This window comes from Amblyomma maculatum, chromosome 11 (assembly GCF_055883805.1).
Source record: "Amblyomma maculatum isolate TAMU_Amacu chromosome 11, ASM5588380v1, whole genome shotgun sequence".
In the NCBI taxonomy this organism is placed as follows: Eukaryota; Metazoa; Arthropoda; class Arachnida; order Ixodida; family Ixodidae; genus Amblyomma; species Amblyomma maculatum.
Window position 1 is genome coordinate 58,556,421 of NC_139354.1, and position 27,411 is coordinate 58,583,831.

Below are 27,411 nucleotides of genomic sequence, written 5' to 3' on the forward strand. Positions count from 1 at the left end.
GTCCCAGTTCTCAAACAACAGCCAGTGTGTTAATTTTACCAAAGTGGTCCCAACACATTGTGAACTCCAGTTCTTGGACATCAGGCTGCGATTTTCTAAAGAAGGCTTCTGTTGCATGTAAAATACAGGTTCAAGAAAAGATTGCTTCCTTTTGACAGCGCACAATCGAAGCTTTAGGAGCGGCCAATTAGGTCTAACTCCTTGTAAGCGACTTTGTACATATTGTTACTTAGAGGTATTCGCTAGTCGGGCTGAGGATGAAGAAGTGGGACATACTCCCAGAAGAAGACGACGCAGACGAGTGCTGAGATCTGTGCTATCATCATCCTCAGTGGTGCTAACAGCTGTCGGACTGTGAATCTTCCCCGTAACAATAATATGCCCCTATATGGTTTTGTGAAGCTTTACCGCTCACATTCAGCGGATATTATAAGCCGGGTAGCCGCCATCGATGTCTTCTTCTGAGTGCGAGACCTTGCTTCAAAAATGTAAGCAATGGCCTGATACAAAAGAAGAGGCTTCGAGAAACCGTGTGACAATTAAACTGTTTATGCACAAAGTTTCGCACCACATTAATAGAGTAGCGAGCAGACGTAACGTTCAGGTCATATTCTGATCCCCTGAAAGCTTTTTTTACTTTGTGCTATGAGCAACTGCGAAAAATAGCCGGCTTGTTAAATGAAACATTAGAAGTTTGCCAAGGTTAGTACTCGTGCTGTGTACCAAGTAAGCCTAAGCTGTGGGCTAATTTGTATCAGACTAACAGGTCGTCGATACTTCAATGCGCGCAAGGAAACGCTGCCGAAATCTGCGGAATATTGCGGAAGCTTCCTAGCGGACAAGTCTGAAGTGTGCAGGTTTTGTCGTCCTTAGTTAAAAAAAAAACGTTTATTGAGGAGCGGAAAGGATAGTACTGAAAGAGAGATTGTAAAAGCCTGTTATATAAAGAAAGAAGCAAGTGGGTTGGCAAGACTTCCATTATGCTTATTAATGAGGAAATGTCATTCATACACTTTTGTCTGTAACTATTAGGTTATTTGTGCCGTGGTGACGGTGTCCGTTGCGGAGTTCATTTCGTCTATTATGCCATTGGAACAGACTTTAGCTTGTCATTTCATATTTCGCTTTCTTCCACGTTTCTTGTTGGTCATCTCATCAATTGCTGTACCTTATACCGTTTTTAAAGTTTTTTCCGTGTTCATGCTTTTCGCTTTTATGCTTTTGACAAAAACGTTGGTTTAAAAACCTTTTTTTTTACTTTCTTCCATTTTTCTGCACGGTCATTATGTAGCACTCTTCATGTGGGTGCTAATTATTGTTTCAGGTTTTGATAATTTTAACTTTATTTTTTCGTATTGAGCTGGTGTAGAGCTGAAACCATTTTTGCGGTTGTTTTCCTCCCTGATGTCCTTGCCTAATATTCATTATGATAGTTTGTTTTTGTTCTTCAGGTTAGGATTTCCTTTGTTGACCTGTGATGTACTTCGTCAACTTTTCTTCATTAGCATGCGATAGATGGGTGATTTAATATGTGATACGGGCATGGTCGACTACAAAACAACCGGTTTGTTGCGCATCAGCTAGTTGCGCTAGTCCCTTCATCTGTGCCGACCACTTAGAAGGAAATTGCATTGCCCGCAAAAGTATCAGGCTGTCAGGCACTTCACAGTGACGGTTTAGGGAAATTATCACTCATGGCGTACTCGAAACAAAATATCGCATCTGTGGAATACGACCAAAACCGAGAGCGGCTTGAGTATGTGTTGGTAGAACTATTAACAGCGAAACAGAAGGACACTAAGCAATTTTTTCTAGATTTATTTTCCCCATCTAAACTAGAAGTGAGGTTCCAGGCTGGCAAACCAAGGCTTTCAATATTTAAGACAAACAGCTAGTACCCCTAGTAGGAACCACAAATGCTGGGAATCTGGAATAGTGGTCACCACAACGTCCTGAGGACAGATAATTATGAGAAGACAGGCACTACCTCGGGCTCATCCTCAACACGAACCCCGACAAAGTAACGAGCATAAATAACAGCGTTATCGCTGAAATCTCCAGAACAGACATTTTCGCATAACGTAAGATGTATTCTATAGAATAATTCGACCCAAACTTTCAAACCCGACTACAATGTAATCATTCGAACACTAAATGAGCGCTCATGAGATTCGGGGCGCACACGCTGGCCATAGTTGAGTTGGGTCTCTTCAGAGCTCGAGAAAGTATCCAGAAAATGGTATGAATTAAGAAAATCATGAGGTAGACAGAGGCGGTAAAATCAAATCTTAGACAGGTGATGAGAACACTAGAATGGGCCAATGGCAGGAGATAGCGGACACTAGACTCTAGCACATGTGCGATGTAAGCAGAGTTTAGAACGTCATTTCAGAAAAAAAAAAGAAATACACCCGCAACCTCAGCAGGATCGCGAAACTTAATACGGAAATTGAAGATTACTCGTAAATGTGTGTGACCTAAATGGGCATAATAAGTCCATTGAAATGAAAGCAACATGAACCTTTCTAAAACATGGAAGGTCGCACGCGTTACGCCTCAAAAGTTGAAGACTTAATTTAGCATACAGCTAGCAATTAAAATTAGGCACGCATACGATGAGGATGATAAGGACTTCACGGCAGAAGTAATCGAAACGTACTGTGCCTATACCTCGCGTACCTCAATCCCCGATTACAAGTGAATGTCCAAGGAAGTACTAGATGCCCTCCTCACGGACACTCAAGTGAGGATATAAATAATGTGACCCGAAACCAATTCGGCCCTGGGGAAAGATGGGGTTGGGAAGATAGTGTGAAGAAACTTGCATGATGATAGCATTAGACACATGATGGAGTACATGAAAGAATTCAGGGAAAGGGGGGACCTCCCACATGAGTGGAAGATGCAAAATATCAGTGAGGATCCGAGGATCCACTTAGTGGGGCGATATTATGGAAGCAATTTAATTCGAGAAAACAAATATTTTAGCCCTCTATCTTTTTACTTTCTGCTCCTAAAACACAAATAAGCTCTATAAAAAGGGCCTTGTGGCAAAACAACCTTTCTTGGGTGAAATGCAAATGGTTTCCTCGAAATAATTTCCAACGTTGTCACAAATGTGTGGTGACTCAGGAAACGTCGTGATTCCTTCCAGTTTATGCAAATTTTGAGCATAATAAATATTACAGCGCAGATTTTTAAAAATGCGTCAGTAGCATTTTACAATTAGCTGGCTCCTTGAGACATCGATAGGCATAAATTATAATTAATTATGAGTTTTGAAATTAGCATATATTTTCTATACTCAAGTACATCATTGTTTAAACGGGCGAAATATACAGTACATTATCTCTCCTGCAAGAGCGAACTATAGCGAAAGTGTGTTCCGTAGTTTTTAGGTTTTGGCGTGTTATCGTTGAACACGATGAAGGGCGCTTTGCAAAACATCTTTACTATCTATACGCTGACTGTCTCAGGTATTGCTTTGGCTGTTCGATACGAAGACGACTCGCGCAACGAAGCACACCAACGTGCCAGTGATGTGAGTAAAATTCCTCTTTCTAGTGCATTTTAATGAAAACGCTTTCTGACGCGATCACGCCCCGCGAGATATTAGCAAGCTTTAGGATTTCTTTCGAGGCCTTTCTTGAAAACCTGTGCTTGGACCGTAAGCAATGAACATAATTTAAAAGCAGACATGGGCTCAATAAGGTATGCATTTTAGAACACCAAGCAATTTCAATGAAAGGTAAGCAACAATCTACTTTTACATGGCGGTACCTCTGACCCTGAACAAACTGAACTTTAAAGGATGTTTTGAGCCAAAAATAAAAACGTTTTCTGCTGAGAAAGATTTATTTTACCTGCAAAACAGAATTTGATGCTAGCTATAATTCGCCACCACATACTGAACGTGTGCTGCGCAGCAGTTCCTTTTCTTCCTACAACAAATTTGAGCATGTGTGTTTATGCTCGAAATGAGATGCAGTTCTTCGATTAATTTATAATTGATGTTTGGCTCGAAGCTAAGTTTGTTGAAATGTTTGCCGGTTTGAAACCTTGTAGATGTTATCGATGGTATTTTTACTCTAGCTGCTTTCGTTCAAGTGAACGTACATTAAATACTCTTGTTTGTGTATCTGGCTTTGTGTACTGTAATGCCATCTTCTTCATCTCGTAAACGTCAATGGTGTTCATATACAGGGCCTTTCATGTAAGTACAACGAAATACTTAAAAAGAGAGTCGCAGCCACTAGGTGAAACTAAGACTTATTCTTCCCTTTTAGAGAGGGCTTCTCAGCGCTTTTTTATATCCCACCTAGTCACGAAGGATGGAGTGCGCAAAATGTGTTATGTAAATATAGAACCAAGTTTGCTTCAGTAAGCTCAAGAGCGGATCAAAAAACATGCAGTCCCGTTTTTCTTATATCAATTTGTCTAGGTTGGCATTTAAATAAAGCCTTTCAAACATGAGACAACCGCGTGCGACTACACTGTTAAGCTACTGTATTTTATTGCCGCGAAACGTATTTTGATTTATCGAAGCTTACGCGCACACCTTCTCAATATGACCGCCTGATGCCGCACTTATCATAGAAATGAAATAGCGCTGATAATTCTGGCAGCCATTAATAGCGCAAGCCGCGACTAGAAATAAATTTCGGCCAAGCCACCTACAGACAACTGGGGCGGAGCTTATCTTTGCTTACAGTACTGAAGAAACAGAAAGGAAAGAAAAAGCGCTGAAATAGTGTCTGCTGCTTTTTGTTAATTTCTTATATTGTGTGGCCGTCGAAATTGGCTTCGTTCGGCAATTGGGTCCTTTCAAGCACGCACTTTTCTTGCGTTCAAAAAGCGATTGGGAGTGCTATGATAGCAAAAGAGTGAAGTTACGCGCTTGGTTTTAATTATAGCAAGGCCTTTCTTGGAATATTGAAAACAAATATGCACGTAAAAGCTGTGGTGACATAAAGAAAGCGAATTTGTTCTTTTTAATTTGAGCTACAGCATAACAAATCAGACTTGTAGCTAAACGCAATAAGGGATGTTCCATACCTAGGTAATCACCTAGTGAAACGGTCGATAAAAATTTTGTAAGCAGTGCTGCATGAGAAAAATACTACATTTAATTGTGTAGCACTTTTTATATATTTTTCCCAATTACGTGAAGCACCCGATATACATATTACTTGTTACGTTATCTGCACATTTATAACGAACGCCATCAATTATCTTGATATAGTTTTCACTATTAGGCACTTTTCAGTGCCGGTACATATATGTTGAGGGTTGGAAGAGGCCTTCCCTAGAGAGTTAATTTTGTGCGTGCTTTTTAAATAAGTGTACTATTCAGTGTCTGTAATTATTAATTGCATTACCAGAACACTTTAACTTTCTCTATTGAATAATCAGTGCATTGCCTACACAATGCAGCGGCACAATTTTTTAGCAGTGATCGTTTGTTACAGCCATTGCTTCATGTTCCCTCTATCAGTTGGGGAAACAGGTTAGAGGACGAGAAAAACATGAAGACATAGTAACAAAAGGAGCTAGTGAGAGCACGCGATTTTGTGGCATCGACAACACATCTGCGTCTGCAAGGGGTGTCAGCCTGACCCCTGTTCCTTTAAATTTGATTCCCTAGGCGGAAAACTTGACGAGCTGTCTGCGTTCCACTCAGCTGCCTTTCATTGACTAAATACGTAGAAAAAACACAGCGGAGGCCAATGAAAAAGCCTATGGACTTCTCTAGGGCACCAAGCTGGGAAATGATTGGGAATGTAAACAAAACATTTACAGTTAACAATGTAAAATCTGCACTCTGGTTTGGAGGCCCTGGGCTCTATATCTACTTTCTATGGCAAGGAAAGAAGAGACTTGATCCTCTAACACCTAGGTTATGTCAGCTGGCACGCTGGGACTACGTCGTAGACAACGCAACAACCGGGAAGATAGTGCATTTTCAGGCCGACCGCTTCCAGGGTGACGAAACGATTCTGGAGCAATACAGGAAACTCCATTCAAGATTAAAAAAAAACAGAACTTAAGGGTACTGCGCAATGCTTCCGAAGCACCTGACTAGCAGCAATCTAAGAGTCATATGCATGTAGAAGGCCAGCATACATTGAATTGAATCGTTCTCAATCGCTGGTTTACCTGGTTTAGTCCAGCGTAATTCTCACTCGCCTTGCTATATTTTCGAGACTAACATTTCACTGAGCAAATGTTTATTCCGTCCCACATTCAATGCGTGTCTCGTGACGAATTCGCTTTGCTGGCTTACGATTTAAAAAATGTGCCATAAGGGCATCTTGCCGAAGCATGAAAGTTCACATCATCAATGGAGATCTGGAATGCATCTGCAAGCACCTCTCACCATTATGACCAGGGATGTGAGATCGCTAGTGTGTTTTCCTCCTAGAAAACAGCACATTTGCACAAAATACAAGCCGAAAGAACCATTAGTTAGGAAACATATGTATGGTCAAGGAAACTGGCTTTAAAATCATGGCGCTATTTCACCCGAACATCATCCAATTTCAGAGATATTATTATGCGAACATAGCGAAACTTCCGAGCTCGAGAGCGTTGTAGGTAGGTACATGGTTGCAGGCACCCTATGCAGAAAGTAAGAAGTCAAGTATGCAGTGAACACCCAAAAGTGCAGCAATGTCAGTTGTGTTGGAAATATAAGAAATAACCTTACAATTCATTTATTAGACCATTTCTGTTCGGCACATAGGCACTCATGGAATGAAATATCTGGTCATCCTAAACAGCCATCGACCCGTCACGTGCAGTCGGCCCTTTTCTTCGTGCATTCTTAAGAAACATGGCGCGACCATTCCACTTAGTAGCATTTATCAAAATAAAGAGCATAAGACGTTGCGCAGATCGTACATTCAAGCAAAAAATTACAGAGCAGCTCTCACATAGTGCCCTAAATTCTCGACTTCATGCTACATTCGGCACTGCACAACCTCATCAATTTAGGTAGTTTAATGAATACCAGGCAGTAATATGCTAAACGGAGAGTTCACAACTCGAGCGAAGCTAAAAATAACAAAAATACATAAACCGGCTTTCGTTTTATGTTGTGTGGAGGGTGTTGATGCTAAAGGATATGGATGCAGGATCGTTTGACTCAAGAAAGCAGTCATGAATGGTGAGATACTGATGCGACCAAATCGAAATCGAGGGATCCTACTTAAGTACTAGCTGCATTTTACCTGCATGTAGCGTGCCAGAAAACAGAACGGACAAGTCAGCAGAGCAGCTCGCTGCTCATCGAACTACAGACGAGCACCTTCTCATTAGCGCTGAAATTAATGCTGGTAAAGAAACAGCACGATAGCATCGCCAAATAAAATCAGACCTATCTGAAATCAATAACAAGCTGTTACGTTTACCAGCGACAGCGTCATTTAGGAGGACATATGACGCAAACAGTGTACTGAACGACGGGAATGTATTGTTTTATCGAGGTTTATCGAATATACGAGAGCTAAAAGTAGGGTTCCTGGTAAATAAGTATATTCAGTTCCCTTCAGTCGTTCAGTCGTGTCCGACTCTTCGTGACCCTATGGACCATGTCACGCCACGCTTTCCGGTCTCTCACTATCTTCCTAACATCACATAATTTCATCTGCAGTGCCTCGAGGATGCCATCTAACCATCGCGTTCGCTGCCTACTCCTTCTCCGGCGACCCTCAACCTTTTCCAACATCAAATTTTTCTCCAGCGACTCCTCTGTTCTCATCAGATGACCAAAGTAGTTGAGCTTTAACTTTAGAATTTGACCCTCCAATGAGCAGTCAGGGCTTATGTCGACAATATCGACTGATTTGACCTTCTGGCAGTCCAAGGAACCCTTAAGAGTTTTCGCCAGCACAATTGAAACGCGTCAATTCTTCGGCGGTCAGCCTTTTTCACAGTCCAACTCTCGCATCCATACATCACAACTGGAAAGCCCATAGCACGAGTTATACGGATCTTGGTTGGCAGACTAATGTCTCTGCTCTTTACTAGGCGGTCAAGGCTAACCATTGCTCTCTTTCCCAGAAGCAGGCGTCTTCTAATTTCATGGCTGCTGTCTCCTTCCGAGGTAATCTTGGAGCCCAAGAATAGAAAGTCTGTCACAGCTTCCACTTCTTGTCCATTGATCCTCCAGGACTTGATAGGGCAAGACGCCATGATCTTTGTCTTTTTAATGTTCAGTTAAGCCCAAACTTCTCACTCTCTTCTTGTACGCGCATCAGAAGTCCCTTGAGTTCCACTTCACTTTCTGCCATTAAAGTGGTATCATCCCCATATCTAAGGTTGTTGATACGTTTTCCAGCAATCTTCACTCCAGCTGAAGACTCGTCCAGACCGGCCTTCCTCATGATGCACTCTGCATATAGGTTAAATAGGCAGGGCGACAGTATGCAGCCTTGCCTCACTCCTTTCTCGATCGGAAACCAATCAGTAAGACCATGCCCAGTTCTGACTGTGGCCTCTTGCCCTTCATACAGGTTCCTGAGGCGACAGATGAGGTGAATTGGAACTCCCATCTCTTGGAGAGCTTGCCACAATCTGCTGTGATCTACGCAGTCAAATGCTTTTACATAATCAATAAAGCAGAAGTAGATGGGTTTCTGGAACTCTCTTGCGTTTTCCATGATCCAGCGAAGGTTGGCAATTTGGGCTCCAGTTCCACTGCCCTTGCGAAACCCAGCTTGCACGTCCGGAAGCTCCCGATCCACATACTGCTGCAGCCTACCTTGGAGGATTTTCAACATCACCTTGCTAGCATGCGAAATAAGCGCGATCGTGCGGTAGTTGGAACAATCTTTGGCACTGCCTTTCTTTGGAATGGGGATGTAAACTGACCTCCTCCAATCCTGTGGCCACTGCAGAGTTGTTCAAATGTTCTGACATAATGTATGCAGAATGTTAACAGCGTCGTGGTTGAGGTTTTGAAGCAACTCAGCTGGAATGCCATCAATTCCGCTAGCTTTGTTTCCAGCAAGGCTGGCTAAGGCCCATTCAACTTCACTCTTCAGGATGCCCGGCTCGAGATTAGTACTCACAACCGTCTTATGTTGGGTTTGCACATTCGGGTCCTTCTTGTACAGTTCTTCTGTGTATTCCTGCCACCTCTTCTTTATCTCGGAGGCTTCAGTGAGGTCTTTGCCTCGTTTGTCCTTTATAATGTCCAACTTAGCACAGAAGCTTCCTTTGATATCTTTGATTGTCTTATACAGAGCTCTTGTGTTCCTTAATGGCCTGTTGTCCTCAACTGCTTGGCACTGTATGTTCAGGAAGGCATTCTTATCTCTCCTTGCTATTTTCTGAAAATCCGCATTGAGAACCTTGTATCTTTCTCTTTCCCGCATAAGTTTTGTCATCCTCCTTTCCTCAGCTATTTGCAAAGCCTCCTCAGATAACCAGTTTGCTTTCTTGCATTTCTTTTGGTTTGGAGCTGCCTTAGTAGTAACTTCTTGTATTATATCACGAACATCAGTCCACATCTCTTCGGGCTCTCTGTCTTCTAGATCTAATTCTTGAAATCGAAACGATTCGAATAAGTATACAGATGGCAACATAAATACTATGGTCTTAATAGGCGTGTGGCAGGCGTCGTAACCAAGCTTAATAAGCAGAAAATGTGAACGTAGTACAGGGATACGACCCAATTAAGTACTCATGAAGCGCGGGTGGTCGAAAGCTCCTACGAAGATACAGAATCGGCAATGGGAAAAATGAAAACGCAGTATACTGTAGTGATGGATAGCTTCACTGCCAAGATAGGCCACATAAATTCTGGAAACCAGGGAGTGGACCATAATGGAATTTTTGCTAGGTATACTGAGGGAACTTAGCTGTGTTTGCAAAGAACAATAACTTCAGAACCATGAACACCTTCTTCAGCAAATGGGACAACCGAACGTGGACATGAAGAGTCCTAACGGGGAGACTAGAAATGAAATTTACTTCATATTGTACTCTAACCCTGGCAATATGCAGGATGTAGAGGTAATCGGCCAGGTGCGATGAAGTGACAACAAGATGATTTGCGGAGTTTAGGTTTGTGTTGCGTTGGATTTAATGGCGCATAAGCAGCTCAGGCTACGATGCGGCAAGGTCAAGCTTGTAAGTGGTGTATACTATTTATTCTATAGTTTCTTTAAAACATTTGCTCCTTTTAGAAAGCTAGAACCACATGTTGTGAAGAGGAAGAAGTGTACTGGGAACGTTACAGGCAGTGGCAGGGTGATCGCTGCGCGTGTTGGACCTGACTGCGTTATTTGTCGCTGATCTGCCCAGTCTGAGTACCCCCGTCTTACATTTGGTTGAGGTGCCGGTTAAGATCCATCATCTCGCCCTGGAACTCTGCTGCCGAACAATACCATCTCCTTCAATGCCTGAAGACAGCAACCACCAAGCCATACAAGTTGGTTCACCCATGATATGTCCCGGCTCCCTCCGCCAGCGAGACCCCGCCATCTTTAGTGACACTGACTACCATGACGTCGAAGACTGGCTCACATCCTATGAGTGGGTGAGCGCTTACAACAAATGGGACGCGGAAACTAAGCTAAGCAACGTGATTTCCTACCTCACCGGCGTACCAAATCTATGGTTCCGGAACCCTGAAGCGGACATTCCATCATGGTCCGTGTTCAAAGCCAGCTTCTCTGAAGTTTTCGGCCGCCCTACTGTGAGAAAACTCTGCGCTGAACAGCGCTTGCGGGCGCGGTCTCAACAGGCCGGCGAAACTTTTACGAGTTACATCGAGGACTCCGTCGACTTGTGCAAGCGCGTGAACGCACAGATGTCAGAGGCTGACAAGATCAATCACATTCTGCAAGGCACTGATGACGACGCCTTTCAGATGCTGGCAGCTCGAGATATCCGGACCGTCGCGGAAGTTGGCACACTGTGTCAAAGTTTTGATGAACTGCAACAACAAAGGGCCGTAACTCGCTTGCTGGCGCGACAGATGCAGGTGAACAGTCTGCGCTCCTGCCACAAATCAAGAGCTTCATTCGGGAAGAAGTTGCTCGACAGCTCTCCCTTAAGTCCTGTCATGAAGAGCCTTCATCACACCTAGCTCCCAGTTTGCGCCAGATTATTCAAGAACAGGTAGCTGAATCTCTTCCTCCAGCCCCTCAAAACATGCCTGTCGCAGCCCCGTTGACATATGCGGTTGTTGCTGCCCGACCACCACCTACATAGGCTCCGCCACAACCTGCTACGTTCAGCCGCTTCCTGGTCCTGCTCGAGAACCTGCGCAGTTTATTCGACCGGTTCCAAGACCACGTAATCTCTGGCGCACGACAGATAACCGGCCTATTTGTTACACTTGCGGGCTGGCAGGACATATTTCCCGTTATTGCCGAAACCGTCTCCAAGTGTCAGCACCACCTCCTCATGGCTCTGGGTACTGGTCTGCGGCGCCTCAGTAATCCACGCCTTATGAGCCTCCAGCCAGCTGTCATTTCTCCCCACACCACTCAGCCATGTCCGACCGCCGTTCACCGTCGCCGCTACGCTGCTCTATCTCTCCGATACGGCGTCGACAGAACGCTTCGGGTGAGGAAAACTGGAAGTCATAGTTCCTGAGGCGAGAACTGAGACCCCGTCGAACTTCCCAAGTCCTCATCTGTCGCCAGCTAACCTTACTGACGTTTTCGTCTAGGGTGTTGCTATCATGGCTCTAATTGACACTGGTGCTGCGATTTCGGTAATGAACGCACAACTATGTAGCTCTTTAAAGAAAGTGAAGACGCCATTTGCAGGACTTTCGTTGCGAACGGCCAGTGCTCAGCATATTAAGCCGTTAGCAGCGTGCACCGCTCGAGTAGTAATGTAAATAAGAAATTGCAGTTGGTGAAGCTAGTTTTAGGGGAATCGAAATCATGTCATCATCAGGAACGCTTCATGGAAGTGATATTATGCTGCCTCCGCATTGGCCATAGACACATGACACACAACATTTTATTGAGAAAAGAAAAGAAACCCCTCTGTGAAGAATACGGAGAGCAACTCACCATAAACCAAATTTTATTTCCATGCAGATTTGAAACGCAAAGAAAAAAAATATTTTACCCGATTTTATGATGAACACATTTTTTTTTCCAGCTTTGATTTATGTGAAAGTGGACTTGTTTAGGTTTGAGGAGCGAACAATACAGACTGCTAAGGGAGCAGTCCATCAACAAATAAGCGGTGAGCGGGAAGGTTGAAGAAATCAGGATTTCATTGCAGATCAGATTTGCAGCTTCAATCTAGGAACACGACCTTAGTTTTAGAGCAATGAAGGATACTTTCCTAGATATTGTTACGGGCCCGTTCCGCAATAGAATAGTTCTGTTCCGCTGATGACAGGAGTCCACTGGCGTAGGCAATCACGCAGTGTTGGCCGCGTTGACGCTGTAGAAGAATGACACCAATCCCGTGGCCACTGGCGTCGGTGCGAAGTTCCGTCGGGGTAGACGGGTTGAAATGGGCCAGCACAGGAGGAGTGGTGAGAACTGTGACGATGGTGGAGAATGCGTTAGCCTGCTCTGGTCCTCAAGAAAAAGAAACGCCTTTCTTCAGGAGATTGGTGAGAGGACGAGCAAGCAACGGCGGCAAAGTTTGGGACGAACCGGCGAACATGAGAACACAGTCCTATAAAGCTGCGGACAACACGGGGTGAATGGGGAGATGGAAAAGCACTGACAGCATGAACTTTGTCGGGATCGGGTTGCACGCTGGTGGCATTCACCAAATGGCCAAGCACTTTAAGTTCGCTGCAACCAAAACTGCACTTCTTTGAGTTCAGTTGAAGTAAGGCACAGCAGATTTGTGTCAAGTTGGAAGAAGGGCGACAAAGTTGGCTTTCGAACTAGGGCGAGAAGACAATCACGTCATCCAAGTAACATAGACAAGTCGTCCATTTGAAGCCGCGCAGTAAGGACTCTATCACCCATTTAAACATGGCAGGGGCGTTGTAAAGTCCAAAAGGTATAACCTTAAATTGGTAAAGTCCATCGGGTGTGAAGAAAGCTGTCTTCTTGCGGTCTAGTTCGTCGACAGAGATTTGCCAGTAGCCGCTACGAAGGTCGATGGAGGAAAAGTAGCGGGCTCCATGTAAACAATCAAAGGCATCGTCTATTCGCGGAAGCGGGTAAACAACTTTCCTTGTAATTTTGTTCGGTTGCCGATAGTTGACGGAAAAGCGCCAACTGTTATCTGTCTTTTTCACGAGAACGACAGGAGATGCCCATGGGCTGTTCGATGGTTCGATGATATCGTTAGCGAGAATCTTGTCGACCTCCTGCTGGATGAATGGGCGCTCAGAAAGGGACACATGATAAAGCCTGCGATGTACAGGTTTTGCATCGCTGGTGTCAATGCTGTGAGTCACAAATGATGTTTGGCCCAGAGAACCGGCAGCAAAGTAAAAAATGTCGATGAAGGACAACAAAAGGTTGTGCTGGTCCTGAGCGGGTCAGGGGTTGAGGTCAGACGCAACCATCACGGAAATAGGATCGGTAATTGGGCGGGAAATCCCATCCAAAGTTGCTGCCTAAAATTAAAGCCATATTCAAAAACCCCAAAATAACAAGCTGGTTTTCTTCCTACCTCACCTCCCGAAAACAGTTCATATATCTAGGAGATTATAAATCAACTTCTTCCCCAGTGCTTTTAGGTGTGCCGCAGGGAAGTGTCTTGGGCCCCCTTTTATTCTTGGTTTTTTAAATGATCTTCCAAAATCAATCACTGTTCCAGTGAGAGTGTTCGCTGATGATGGTGTGGTGTACAAAACAATCAAATCCGCAAGTGACCAAGAAGAACTGAACCCTAACCTGCAAGAAATTGAAAACTGGTGCGCTAAATGGCAAATGGTACTCAACCCTGATAAATCTGGAATCATGTCTTTTACCAGGAAGAAAAATGTTATATTTCCTTACTACATTGCAGGTAAACAAGTTAATAGGGTACAACAGCACAAGTATCTTGGTTTGACCTTCAGTTCTGACCTACGCTGGAATACGCACATAAATAATGTATGCTCTAAAGCATAGAGGGTATTGTGGGGGCTAGGTCGCAATATCCGCAGCGCTACTCCCGATATAAAAATACTCACTTATAGGACCCTGGTAAGACCGGTACTTGAATACGGGAAAATTGTGTGGGACCCTTACACCGCATCTAACAAAACAAAAATTGAAAAAGTCCAAAGACTTGCTTCCCGTTTTATCTACAATAAATACCGAAGAACCAATTCACCAACCAAATTGTGCAAATCAGCCAACCTCGAAAAACTAGAATGCCGCCCTAAGATAGAGAGGCTGAAGTATCTCTTTCTTCTAATCCATGGTCACTTTAAGTTTAACACAACACGATATTTTGCAATACACCCCGATGAGTCATCAAGACATCGCCATAGTATGTATATTCCTGTGCCGCTTTCTCATAATGATTGTTTTAAATACAGATTTTTTCCTCGTGTGATTAAAGAGTGGAATATGCTGCCTGACTGAATTGTAAAAAGTAATACTCTAGTTGCCTTTCTTGAAAGCCTCAAAACATACTTTGAACAAAACGCGCCTATATAAAAGTTGTCCCCATTCTGTTTTCCTTTGTTTTTTGTGCTGTATTATTAGACGTTCTGTTTTACGTCCGCTGTATTTGCTTGTATTTTGTGCCGGACATTTGTAGTTGTTGAAATGTACTCCTTTTTTGTGAGTTTTGTCTATTTCCATTCCTGTAATAGCCTGCATAGGCTGGCAGTATTAATAAATGAAATGAAATGAATACGGCTGTTTGAAGGACGCTTGAAGGTGGGCCAGGAATGAGTGCAGAAATGGTGCAGAGTGGGGACAAGGCAGCAAGGGATATTTTTTCGGGGAGAGCTTTGGGCGACAGACTGAAATTCAAGATAGGAAGGTAGGTGCTGTTCTGGGTAACCGTACAATGAGATGAGGGAGAACGACGCTGCGGTCAAGAAAGACCTCGGTGATTGGGCCAGCATCATAGTCACCATCAAGCACAGGCGGGAAAGGTGACAGAGGTAGGTAAACAGTAGAGTCAGGGGGCAGGCGAGCGAACTCAGTGGAGCGAAGGCGGGGTGTAGATTGAGGATGTTGTGAGCAGAGAGGTAGCTCCAAACGAAGAAGGCCGCTGGAGCAGTCGATAAGAGCAGAATGGGCCGTTAAAAAGTCAAGGCTGAGGGTCACATTGTGAGGGCACTGGTTGAGGATGGTGAACAAAACAGGGGTATGATGACCGGCAATGATGACTCGGGCAGTACACAGGCCAGTGACGGCAGCAATACTGCCATCGGCAACACCAACGGTGACGACGCGCTGGGGTCTATACTTCCTTGAGGCGGCGGCAAAATTATGAGCTCATGAACAAGACTTTGGCATCAGAACCAATAAAGGCAGAGACGGGAACAGCATCCATGAACAGCGAGAGGAGGTTACAGGGCGAAGAAATGTGCAGTAAAGGATTTCCAGGTCGGGGTACCAATGCAGCGTCACCTCCGGAAGTTGCACTAGCTAGTTTCCCATGAAGCGGCCGGCAGAGAACGGTGAGGAACTGCGGCAAGGAAGAGGTGAACGGGAACGGCGGGAGGGCGGGGAAGGAGAGCGACTGGATACAGGAGGAGGCGGAGTGGTATCGGTACGGGGCGGCTCATAACGAGGCGAGAAACGCCGGGGACCATAATAGCGGTCAACATAAGTGAAACGTCGAAGTGGGGCAGACCAGCGGCTGCGTTAGTAGCGAGAGATGTGGCCAATACGCGAGCACGTGAAACAGATGAGCCTGTCATCAGGGGTGCGCCACTCATCAGGATTGCGGGATCAGCAGCGTGGCGTGTAGGTGTTGCGGGGCGTAGCGGTGGCGACCATGAGAGGGACGGGGCTCGAACTCTCGTGTTCCTCGGTGTGGCCACAGGGGACGCCCAAGTTGGAAACCTCTTGACGGACGATGGCTTGAATGAGAGATATCGTCGCTAGGTTGCTGTTCGAGGAGGGTGGGTGGGATGCAGTAGGAACCAGTGCTTCTAGTTCACGACGCACGATGCGCGCCACGTTTTCGGTGTTGAAAGGCTGCCTTAGGGTCAGAAGATCCTCGCACCTAAAGCTAGAGGTGGTGTTAGGGAGCCGGTGAAGTGATGTGCAATGCGTCTGTGTTTGGCCTGCTCGAAACGTCGACAAATCTGGAGAACGGAGTAAACCGTAGAACAGTCCCGACAGAGTAGAAGATTGAAGGCATTGTCAAATGTGCCTTTGAGGATGCGCCCCACCTCATCAGGTTCTGTCATGTCTTTATCGACGTTTCTACAGAAGGCCAGAACGTTTTGTATATAGGTTATGTAGGACTTGGTAGATGTCCGGGCCGGAGTGGCGAGGTCTTCCTTTGCGGCGAATTGACGGCTAACTGGTTTTCCGAACAGGTCACGGAGCTTTTGTTTGCAAACATCCCAGGAGGAGATATCTGCTTCGTGCGTTTCGAACCACACGCGTGCCGTGCCAGTGAGGTAGAAGATGAAATTGGCCAGCATCAGCGTGGCGTCCCACCTGTTGTGCTGGCTAACACGTTCATAAAGCGAAAGCCAGTCCTCGACATCGACCTCATCTGTACCGCAAAATGAGCCAAGGTCACGGGGTTGGGCTACAACCACAGTTAGAGTTGCGGAGGTAGATGAAGCCGCGTCAGTTGTCATCGTGACGGTTCCGAGGTGACGGCTACTGCGGAGATCCAGCCCAAGATTGTGTAGAACCCGGGACCTCCACCACGGTGTTACGGGGATGTACTTAATGTAACTGGCGCTGCGATGGGCTGAACTCGACGCAAAGACTTCAGTAGCAGTGCAGCATTCACTCTGTCAGCATCGTTGTTTTTCTGAACGCTTCATCCTGCACGCGATCCATGGTCGTTGTCTTTGCCTCTGAGCAAATCACTTTGGTCACGCGTTTCATGGTAACAATATCATTACTGATGGCGCGGTTGATGAAGGTGATAGTATAGTTAGGATACTGGTGAATTATCTAAGCACATAGAAGTTTTGATTTAGGAACGCCAAAGCATGAAAGTCTTCAACGCAACAGCTGGCAGACCTATCAAAAGTAATCAATAGCTGCAAAGTGTCCATCGTAAGGAAGTATAATGTGTAGAAAAACGAGCTCAGCTGATTGTAATTTCTGAAGGACGGTTCCGTGGCCACAATGTCTGGAAACTATTTCAGTTCCAGAATACCGTCCGTGGAAAGTGCTTCGTTGTAGAACTGAACAGTCAGTGGAGGTAAATATTTGGTCTATAATGGCTGTATATGCGACTATGCTTACTGTTCTGCCTCAATAGAGGCGGATATTTAATTCTGTGCTCTGTCTTTCGGCGCGGGCTAAAACGACCTAGATTTTATAATGGCCTTAGTAAAGTCTGCCGCAGAACAATGAAAATTATGTTGTGTTATGTGAACCGTTAACAATTTCTATCATCAGTTTACAGCAGTTAATGAGATGCTGTGGGTGAGGAAGCAGAGCCAGCGGAATGACATCGCCCCTAAAACCCTCTGCCAGGCGATGATGAAGTTGCGCTACACTGGTGGAAGCACTTTCGAATACATCGTGTACTCTGCTCCTCCAACTGCACGGATGGCTGTGTGAGTGACGACGAATTCCCGTATTTGAGCTTCTATGTCTTGAATTGTAGTGAAATATTATTTCTGAACACATGTATTCTTTTTACATCTCCTCTATCGTAGAACTGCATTTGTTACAACGCTTACTACCAGCATTGCTGTTGCACTGACTGGCCCTCGTCATCATGATAATGCTGTCGCTTATCAGACATTACGAGGTGAGAGTTTGCTGAACTAAGTATACATCAGAGAAATGACAAACTGCAGTGTTTTATGGCTGAACATTATGAGGTAATCGTTGAAGCGCTAAGCTATGCCTTCAAAAGGCACGGTTTACTTGTTTTCATTTATTTGCCCTTATCAGCAAGTTATTTTTGTTTTGCTTTTAACCAGTTGTGCTATATTGACATCCCTGACATGTAAGCAGTCAGAATATGTAACGCCACGGAGTAGAAAGTTGGGCTAGTTTAAAGCTGTTCATGATAAATAAGAGGGCGCAAATCAAACGTAGACACAGAGAAGACAAACAGAATCTCTGTGTCTACCTTTCTTTTGTGCCCCCGTATCCATCATGAGAATGTGTAAACCGAAATTAGTTGAGATGGACGTCACACCTGGTGTTCAAGAAACGTTAAATTCGATACAGAAGTAATATAATAATGCACATGCGGAATAAATTCTTTACAATTGTGCAAAAGGAAGTTGGGGGGGGGGGATACAAGAAGCGGTTTGGGAATGAAGACAATGCACCTATGTCTCCACGCGGACAAATGACCGAAAAATGACTGCCGTTGAAAAGCACATGGAAGAATGACTGGTGGACACGCATTAGACCGGCAGTAATGGCCGCCTTCAGCGCATCTAGGCAGGCAGCTCGGTACGAGCCTCATGTGTTCACGAGCAACTGCAGCCCACCAGTTGGTGAAATTGAATGTGAGCCTCCAACCTTAACAGCAAAATATATGCCTCTGATTACATGCTTCCAGCTTGACCAACAATGCCAAATGTCTAGATGTAGGGTCGCAACGTTATTGTTTTAAACCATGCTGTAGTCTAGGCTATGATGTGTTGTTGGGGGAGTTATTAAGCATGCTTGCTGCAAAGTGATTCCTTGTCTATCTTGAAGTTAGTTGAAACCATACAACTCACCTGCTCACAGGGGTCGTGACAGCTAAATGTTCGACATGAACTGATCATTTCATTTCTCTAGGCAAGCAGGATATCACAGTTTCCTAAATTATAGCCCAAACAGTCCAGTAAATATCATAAAATTGAATTTTTCAATTATTTCTAAAGCAGTATGCTGTTCTGACAACTGTAGAATACTGATGTTGCGACGGCAGATAACTGCCACGTCTTCTACTATTCGGTGTTTGCAGCACTGAGATGATTCCATGCTGTCGTGGACAGTGGCTGCTGCGAATTTGTTTTCTGTATAAGACAAAAGTTGTTTGTATAACTTTTTTTTCTGAGGTGTCTTCACTACTGTATTCTATCTTAGTAACCCTTGGAAACCTGGACTTGTTGATGGCTTTCTGCTAGATGATCTTTACCACATTCGATGCGTGAGCTTTTGGTGTAATACTTAAGTTTCCAAACTTTAGCATACTATTGGTATTGCAATGAAGCTGTCTCGTTTTAGCTGTCAATTGCTCTCGCTTATGACATCATTTGTATTGCTGACTATTGTTACTGTCAGCCGCTATTTCCATCCAAAACCTAAAAAGGGAAAGCAATATAATAACCTTGATGCACGATCACATCTTGTGACATTAGAAGATCAGAGAAAACTTCTGAATGAAGCGTTTTACTCCCGTAAGAATGAGGCACTGTTTTGTGAGCATGCGCCTAGTGCTAGGAAATATATGGATATTCTTGGTCGCTAAAGCTTTTTGCAAAACTATGGTCAGTGTCCATGAGTAGCGAACGAAAGCATGTGTCACCGCTCCAGTTCAGCCATCGCAATACATGAGGCGCATTAAATGTTTCACTACCCCGGAGCCACGCCCGCGCAACTCCGACCGGCTTCCCTGGCTAATAATGCTTTATTTCTGGTGTTTTTTATCAAATCACTCTTGTATGCACATCGTGAGTAGTTCAACATTTAACGTAAATCCATACCCTTTAGTATCAGTGTTCGAGCCGAACGTTTTTTCAGAAAGGCGCCTTACATATTTTACTATTTGCAGCCCTGAGTAGGAGCTCGAACAGCATAAATAAGCTTGTTAGCTTTTCAAAAATTTTCCCTTCTGTATCACAACAGTTGCAACTTTATTTTTTACAACTTAGATCAGCACTGGAGCAAGTGATGAGGATTTTAAATCTGCCTGCCCGGGTTCCCACAAACTGCGCAGACAGTTGCCCGATGCATTCAACATTGTCAGTCAGAATTTCACAGGAGCATCCCGCTCAATGTGCACGTGTTCTGCGATATAATCTGTCATCGGTGTAGAATCAATATTCGTAGAAGTACTCTCGCAGGTCACATGAAACCGCTTAAGCTTTTGAATCATCATCATCATCAGCCTGATTATACCCACTGCAGGGCGAAGGCCTCTCCCATATTTCTCCACTTAACCCGGTTCTGTGCTAGCTGCATCCACTTGACCCCTGCGAACTTCTTAATCTCATCCGCCCACCTAACTTTCTGCCGCCCCCTGCTACGCTTTCCTTCCCTTGGAATCTAGTTTGTTACCCTAAGCGACCATCGGTTATCCTCTCTTCGCACTGCATGTCCCGCCCATGTCCATTTCTTCTTCTTAATTTCCACTAGAACGTCAGTAACTTGAGTTATTTCTCTGACCCACTCTGCACGCTTTCTATCTATTAATGTTATCCCTACCATTTTTCGTTCCATAGCCCTCTGGGTTGTCCTCAACTTAAGTAGAACTCTCTTGGTTAGCCTCCACGTTTCAGCCCCATAGGTGAGTACAGGCAAGATACAACTGTTGTATACTTTCCTCTTGAGCGATACCGGTAAGCTGCTAGTCATAATCTGCGAGTGCTTGCCAAATGCGCTCCATCCCAATCTTATTCTTCTTGTTATTTCTTTTTCATGGTCCGGATCCGCGGTTACTATCTGTCCTAAGTAGACATATTCACCTACTACTTCCAGTACTTCGCTACCTAATGTAAACTGCTGTTCCTTCCCTAGGCTGTTGAACATTACCTTAGTCTTTTGCATATTGATTTTCAAGCCTACCTTTTTACGTTTTCTGTCTAGGTCATCAATCATTATTTGCAGTTCATCCCCCGAGTTGCTTAGCAAGGCAATGTCATCAGCAAATCGCAGATTACTGAGGTATTCTCCATCTACCCTTATCCCTAACTGCTCCCATTCCAAGTCTCTGAATACTTCCTCTAAACAAGCTGTGAATAGTACTGGGGAGATTGTGTCTCCTTGCCTAACACCTTTCTTTATGGGAATTTTGTTACTTTCTTTATGCAGAACTATGGTTGCTGTGCAGCCACTATATATATCTTCCAGCACTTTCCTGTACGGTTCGTCTACCCCCTGATTTCGCAATGCCTGCATCACCGCCGAGGTTTCAACTGAGTCAAATGCTTTTTCGTAATCAATGAATGCTATGTATAAGGGCTGGTTATATTCCGAAGCTTTTGAATTCACTCTCCTAATTGCGGAAATTTAGGAGCTGAACCCAGTAGTCTCGCTGGGACGACTCGTCGTGTAATGGGCCGCAATGGCAGCGTCGAGCATAATTTCTGGCAAAGCGTATTTCCAATGAGCATTCAGTTGTTAACTAATTATTACGGGGTGGCAAGCCGATGAACACAAGAAAAAGAGAATCGAGAGATGATGTCAGATGGCGATGATAGATGACGTTGGCGGGCCTAGAGCGTTTGCGGCCACCCGGGCCACTGCCCGCTTCTTCCTTGTCCGTAATCTTACCAGGGGCCAAATATCGATCGTCCCGATCGTGGACGAAGGAAGCTGTCGATGATATCCATGGCATGATGATGGCGATGACTAGATCCTTAAGGACAGACGAGGGGAAGGAAGAAGGCAGCGGTTTGTCACAATGATGATCATTCGATAAAACTGACACAGGACGCCTTCGCTGAAGAGGTCGTTAAGATTTGACGGCTGAGTCCTAGGCACACATCAAACGGCTCGGGCGGGGCTATACCTTAATGCGTCTCTTATCTGGTCATTGGGTTTGTCGGGTCTACGCCTAAGGTCTGTTGGACCTTTTGGTCGGGTCTTATATTCCCTGTGCCTTGTGTTGTGTCCTCAAGTGCTGGTGGTGGCTCTGGTCATTGGGGTCTTCACGTTGCGCTACTTGTCATCACTCGTGTCTTGTGGTCATGGCGAGAACTGGGAGGTTTAATGACGACGTCGCTTTGTGTCCAGCAGGCTGGGGAACAGCCAAGCTATGCTCCCCGGGAACAGGTTGTCGAGAGCGGAAGCACACGCGGTGCACCGAAGCTCCGGGCAAGATGATGGATGAGTTACTCCACATCTCTAACCAAACGTTACGAGGCGGCAAGCCGATGAAAACAAGAGAAAGCGTCCCAAGAGAAGATTTCTGATGGTGGTTATACGCTAATCGGTTTTGTAGGCATTGTGAGCCCGAGCACCTCACCAAACGACGATAGACGAGTGTTGAAGAGCTTGCAGCGTATAAAGTATGATGAGAGATAGATCACTGCATCAGCTAAGGCACCTAACGAGCATAAGTTGTCGCATCGCCTCTACATTGTTAAATTCATATTGTAGCCTGCATGAAGAGAACGTTCCAGAGTCTATGCTCTTGTGACATCACATTAACCTTTCGAAATGGCGGTCGCTGTTAATCATAGAATACATAACTTGCTTTGAAAGGTACTGTCATCGATCCTTTATTATTAAAAGATCAAATTCTATGAAAATCACGTGATGCTTTACTCATAGGACCATTGCAATAAAAGCCGCATTGCGCAAAGGAGCATAAATGACACGGTTTGGAGCGAGCAAATAAAATCGCTTTTGGACAGTAATAAAATTTTTAAATGTGAAGGCGAAGTTTCGTTCTTGCCTTAATTCAGGGGGTCCAGTTTGTCCTTACAAGATTCTGTATGCTGACCCACTCCACGGTTGCTTCATTCTCGCTTCTTATGGCCTAAGGAGTGGTAGAGGTAAGTTCACTCAACCAAAGAAAACATATATTGAGTTTTTATTATTTGCTTTTGCATTGTGTAATTGAAATTAGGATAAGATGTAATGCTGCTCTCGCAATAATGGAGGAATATCTCTTTTCTCTTTTTTTCTTTATAGCATTCTCGTATGCGGTTGCTGCCGCATGGATCTAAACGAATATATTTTCCAAACAAGAAGTGCATGTTTGTGTATACATTGTAAATTAGAGCCTGATGATTTGTTTAAAACATAAATCGGGGTACTGCAAACTTGCCGTAATCTCTCATACTTCCCCTCAACTTTCTCTTTTGTGCTCCTCTTTATGTGAAACTTTCATATCACTGGCTAGAATATGAAGTGTTTTCACTCTGCACTGAACAAATCGAGCTAGTAAAAATTAGGAAGGCATTGAGGTTTGCAGGCGGTCTTCTGCCAGCGAAGGCTACAAAATGTTTATTTTGTTGAAATTTTTTCAGCGAGCTTGTTCCAAATATACAAATAAGTCTCTTATCCTGAGTTGCTTCATTTAAATACGAGGTCATTATTTTCAATCCTGAAGTAAAAAAGCTAAAATTTTGATCTGGTTATTCGCATCTAAGTGTGATATATCTACAAAATGGTATCTGTTTCACTGTATTCTGTTGAAGTTAAACTAAGGTTAAACATACACAAAACCAAATATATAATCTTTGCACCAATAAATAAGCCTCTATGTTGCAAAATCGCCATCAATTTCCGTAATAAGCTGCTAGATCAGGTATCGACACAAAAATTTTTGGTTGTGTGGTTTCAGAATAACTTATCTTGGAATACGCATGTTAGTCGTCTAGCAGGGGACCTAAGTCGAGCTGTTGGGTGTCTGTATAAGATTAAGAACCTCGTTCCACTTTGGCTGAAAAAAATGTTGTATTATACCCTCTTCTACTCTCGACTGTCTTACTGCGCACTTGTCTGGGGAACTACGACAGCCCAAAATTATAAAAACTTAATTTCATTGCAGAAGAAAATGCTGAGAATATTTGAAAACTTTTATGGCAAGCCCCATCTTCTCCCAACGCATCCGCTTTTTTCACAAAATTTAATAATCAAAGCAAACCAGGTCTACTACTACAAGCTCGTACAGTACATTAACAACAGTAAGTTATATAAAGATTCTGATTCAAACCTAAGTTCACAGTATTCTTTTCGCTGAGTACTCAGAAGGACACCTGCCAGAACAAACTACGGCCGGCAACACACAGACTACCAGATACCGTTTCTGTTGAATTGTGTAGATACGCTCGTAAACTTTAACAAACCTGTCACCAAAAAGTTTCTTAAAGCCCTATTACTCAAGCATGACATCGCAATTGCATAGTTTAATTTTTTGTTTTGTGTTTTTTTGTATCAGAGGTTACATGTGCTTTTCTTTATTCTTTATTATTTTGCAAGTGTTCTATACTGTATCACTAAGTTCAACAAACGGTTTTATTGATATCGTCTACAGCGGTATGTTTCATCTGTTTCATTAATTGCAGTTGGTTCATTACATAGCAATCCGCAATAAAATGCCAATCTTTTGTATTTCTTTTTTCCTATCCATAGTTATTTGGAGTGACTCACTTTCATGCAATCAAATTTCTGTATTTGCGCGTTGTGTTTATGATTCGAAGTGCTCTTTTGTATGTTTTGTATACGTTTTTCAAACTGCACGCTGAACGTCATCCGGAGCGGAAGCCTTTGTCAGGCTCTGTAGCCTTTAGCTTTCGCTCCGGCTTTCTGTAATAGAAAGGAACAAATTAAGAAAGAAAGAAAGAAAGAAAGAAAGAAAGAAAGGAAGTAAGAAAGTAGTAAACAGTACGACACTTCAGGTAGTTGTGCAGCACAGAGCCAGACAACTATTTCAGTTGCATCAAAGTGCAAATGCCATCTTGGAAGATGAATGTCTATCGACTCAGTATTGTTTGCGAAATATAAAGGGCCATCACGTGATCACATATAATTTTAGAGTGTGTAACCTTGTGACGACACAAGATATTGTCTCTGAACATGGAAAAAAGTAAACATGTTAAAAAGATTGAGCGTCTATGGGCTTGGATACAGTACAGAAAAAATATCTTCGATGGTAACGTGCGATTGTCATAATAAATGAGAGACCGATAATAAAGCATAAGGTGGATTACCTATACTTAGACCTTCCGGTCTTTATGCTTACACAGACGCATGGCGTGATTTTATAACCTACGCCCGGTCACTCACTGAAGCGCGACGAGGTCACTATGGCGACGAGGTTAGCTAACCTTTTTAAAATAGGCGCAGATGTAATGTTTGCCTGAAATTCGCCTACAGTGCATTTTTCAATGAAAAAAGATAATTCTGATATTTTCTTCTCCAAACAGCCTGCCGTCTGCTCCAGACAAGCAGCACAGTGAATCAAGCAATCCCAGACCAGTGCAATCGAATTTACAATGCGAACTGCGCAAAAGATACTAAAACTATCTACTACCCCATTTGCTTGAGGCGGCTACCCCACATTGTGCGAAGAACATAAAGTGCGTTACGTGGATACTATTTAGAAATAAATATTTCAACTCATACCGTATTTCTTGTTGGGAATTGAACTATTATTTATACCAGCAAACATTTTCTTCAAAGTTATTGCTTAACTGCAGGAGCTCCCAAACAGATTTCCGCGCAACTTTCAGTTTCCATAGGCTGCTTTTCGGGAATACCGCCAAATTCGACTGGCCCTGTTATCCTTGTCCCACCACAATGTACCACCGGCTGGATCTAATATCTGTCAGTTTGTGCTGGCGAGTAGAGATGGAGGCTTAGCAGTGAAAAGCCTAACAAATTAATTAAGAGAGACGGATGCTACATTGACCTCTGCCTCTGCTTCTCTACCTCTGCCTCAAGAGGTGCTCACGACAGCTGGCGGCCTTTGCGTAACAGGGTGGCAGATAGCTCGACTTTCGCAAGCAGTGAGAGTACATACATCGAGTGGGAGTGGAAAGCTGGATTTTAGCGATCGAAAGTATGCAGTCTGTCAGACTGCAAGTACGAAGAATGTCCGAGCTCACCTCTACGTAGCTACACCTCATGTGCGAGGTTGTAGCTGTGACTGCCAAAAAGGGAATGCCGCGGCCATCCCTATTCCTAGGCAGGTTTTCCACAGGCATCTTGTATTCACCACCCGAAGCCATCCCCACTGAAAACTAAAATGTGAGAGTTCTAAATTGAGCTTACTATATACCAACAGTATTACACCGGCGACAAAGATTAGCACAAGTAAAAGAGGGGCTGCGAGATAGTTGCCCGCGTTGCAATGGGGCCATGGTGAACCATCACCTACCTGTACCTGACATACCTTGCGAGTCGAAATAGAAATCTAGCAGGCGGACGTCAGCTCTCACGGTCAAAACGTGGGTGAGCTGGGGTCTGGATAGTCATCCACCAATACGCAATTCGACACTCTTCCAACTTAACCTTGGGGCCAGTTTGAATGACAACCATAATGGAAGAGACCAATATCTTACCCTGAAAGACAATGGTCAGATCATCTTTATAGGCAAATATGAGAGCTTGTGCTGAACCAGGTGACGAAGGGAATTGGCCAATCCTGCTTCGACGAGAAAAACGTTCTAGAAGAGGCTCGAAATGAGTGCATAGAATGCAGGAGATAAGTGATATCTCTGCCGCACTGCAAAGCAATATCGAAAGCCTCTGAAGTACTACCTGCTGCGCACTTTGCGGAAACTCGCCTGGAATATAAAACCTGACAATGCACTGTAATGTATCTTGGAGCCTATACCACGATCCTCCAGTACATGGATTGATATGGATGGTGAACGACATGGACATCGTTTTCATGGTCGAAGGAGTCGAGGACAGCGGAAACATATCTATTTTAATGTCCGAACAACAGTCCCGTCAGATCAAGGTTGTGAAGTTGGGTGAACCGATCTGGATCACAGCATTTCATATGCTACCTGTGATGAATTGAATGAAGAGATAAGCCGAATGGAAAGGCATTTGGATATGAATTTGTAGACAATCATCAGGATTCTCGGGGATTCAAGGCTAGCAGGTCAATACGTCTCGCTTATGCTTGCAAAGAAACGTGATATTGATAAGCAGTTTATATTTCATCAAAGAGATAGAGTGAGTTGTTGCTAAAAGCTGCCAGAAAAAGCAGCACGTTGCAAGAGCACACGGCCTCATCCTACAAGGCTACAGTGAGCACACAAAGAAAACACACTGAGTACATTGTTCATAGCTCTTAATCTCACATATGCATATTTAGACATGTACGTTTGAAAATTTTACATAGGGTGGAGTGGAATATTTAGTATTGAGGTAACCATGAAAAAATCAACTCATATATTTAACAAAAAGTCAATTAGACCATTTTGGCAGGCGTGCGTATTTATTTGGTAACCAGGATTTTTAAATGTTCGAGACCAGTTTTGCTGTAATGATTTAAGAATAAACAACGATAAGAACATTTCTATGGGAGGATTCGTGCGTTGTGTTATAACATTGCAATAATATTTGTAGCGGGTACTGTATGCTTTTGTGTTCTATATTAACGATAATTATCGTAGAAGCATTCGGTTATCTGTTTATTCGCTTTCAGGCACCAATCCCTTTGTGCCTCGAAGGGTCACTC

General features: G+C 43.9%; 1 protein-coding gene across 2 annotated transcripts; it reads left to right on the plus strand.

The window, feature by feature from the left end:
- The first annotated feature begins 3,332 nt into the window (after window positions 1-3,332).
- On the plus strand, window positions 3,333-25,344 carry LOC146173886 (uncharacterized). Of its 2 annotated transcripts, XM_084583499.1 has the most exons (5): window positions 3,333-3,541; window positions 17,487-17,647; window positions 17,750-17,844; window positions 22,673-22,762; window positions 25,142-25,344. In XM_084583499.1, exons 1-5 carry the CDS (start codon window positions 3,425-3,427, stop codon window positions 25,291-25,293), a joined length of 615 nt encoding a protein of 204 aa, XP_084439625.1. In that variant the 5' UTR covers window positions 3,333-3,424; the 3' UTR covers window positions 25,294-25,344. The 2 variants fall into 2 exon arrangements, with proteins under 2 accessions (XP_084439625.1, XP_084439626.1); XM_084583500.1 differs by lacking the exon at window positions 22,673-22,762.
- Window positions 25,345-27,411: the final 2,067 nt, after the last annotated feature.

Excerpts from the sequence above, each read along its gene's own strand:
- LOC146173886 (XM_084583499.1), top strand. The coding sequence starts at position 3,425 with ATGAAGGGCGCTTTGCAAAACATCTTTACTATCTATACGCTGACTGTC. Across the intron at positions 17,845-22,672 it reads CGCTTATCAGACATTACGAG|GGGGTCCAGTTTGTCCTTAC; the intron begins GTGAGAGTTTGC and ends GCCTTAATTCAG. Across the intron at positions 22,763-25,141 it reads TGGCCTAAGGAGTGGTAGAG|CCTGCCGTCTGCTCCAGACA; the intron begins GTAAGTTCACTC and ends TTCTCCAAACAG.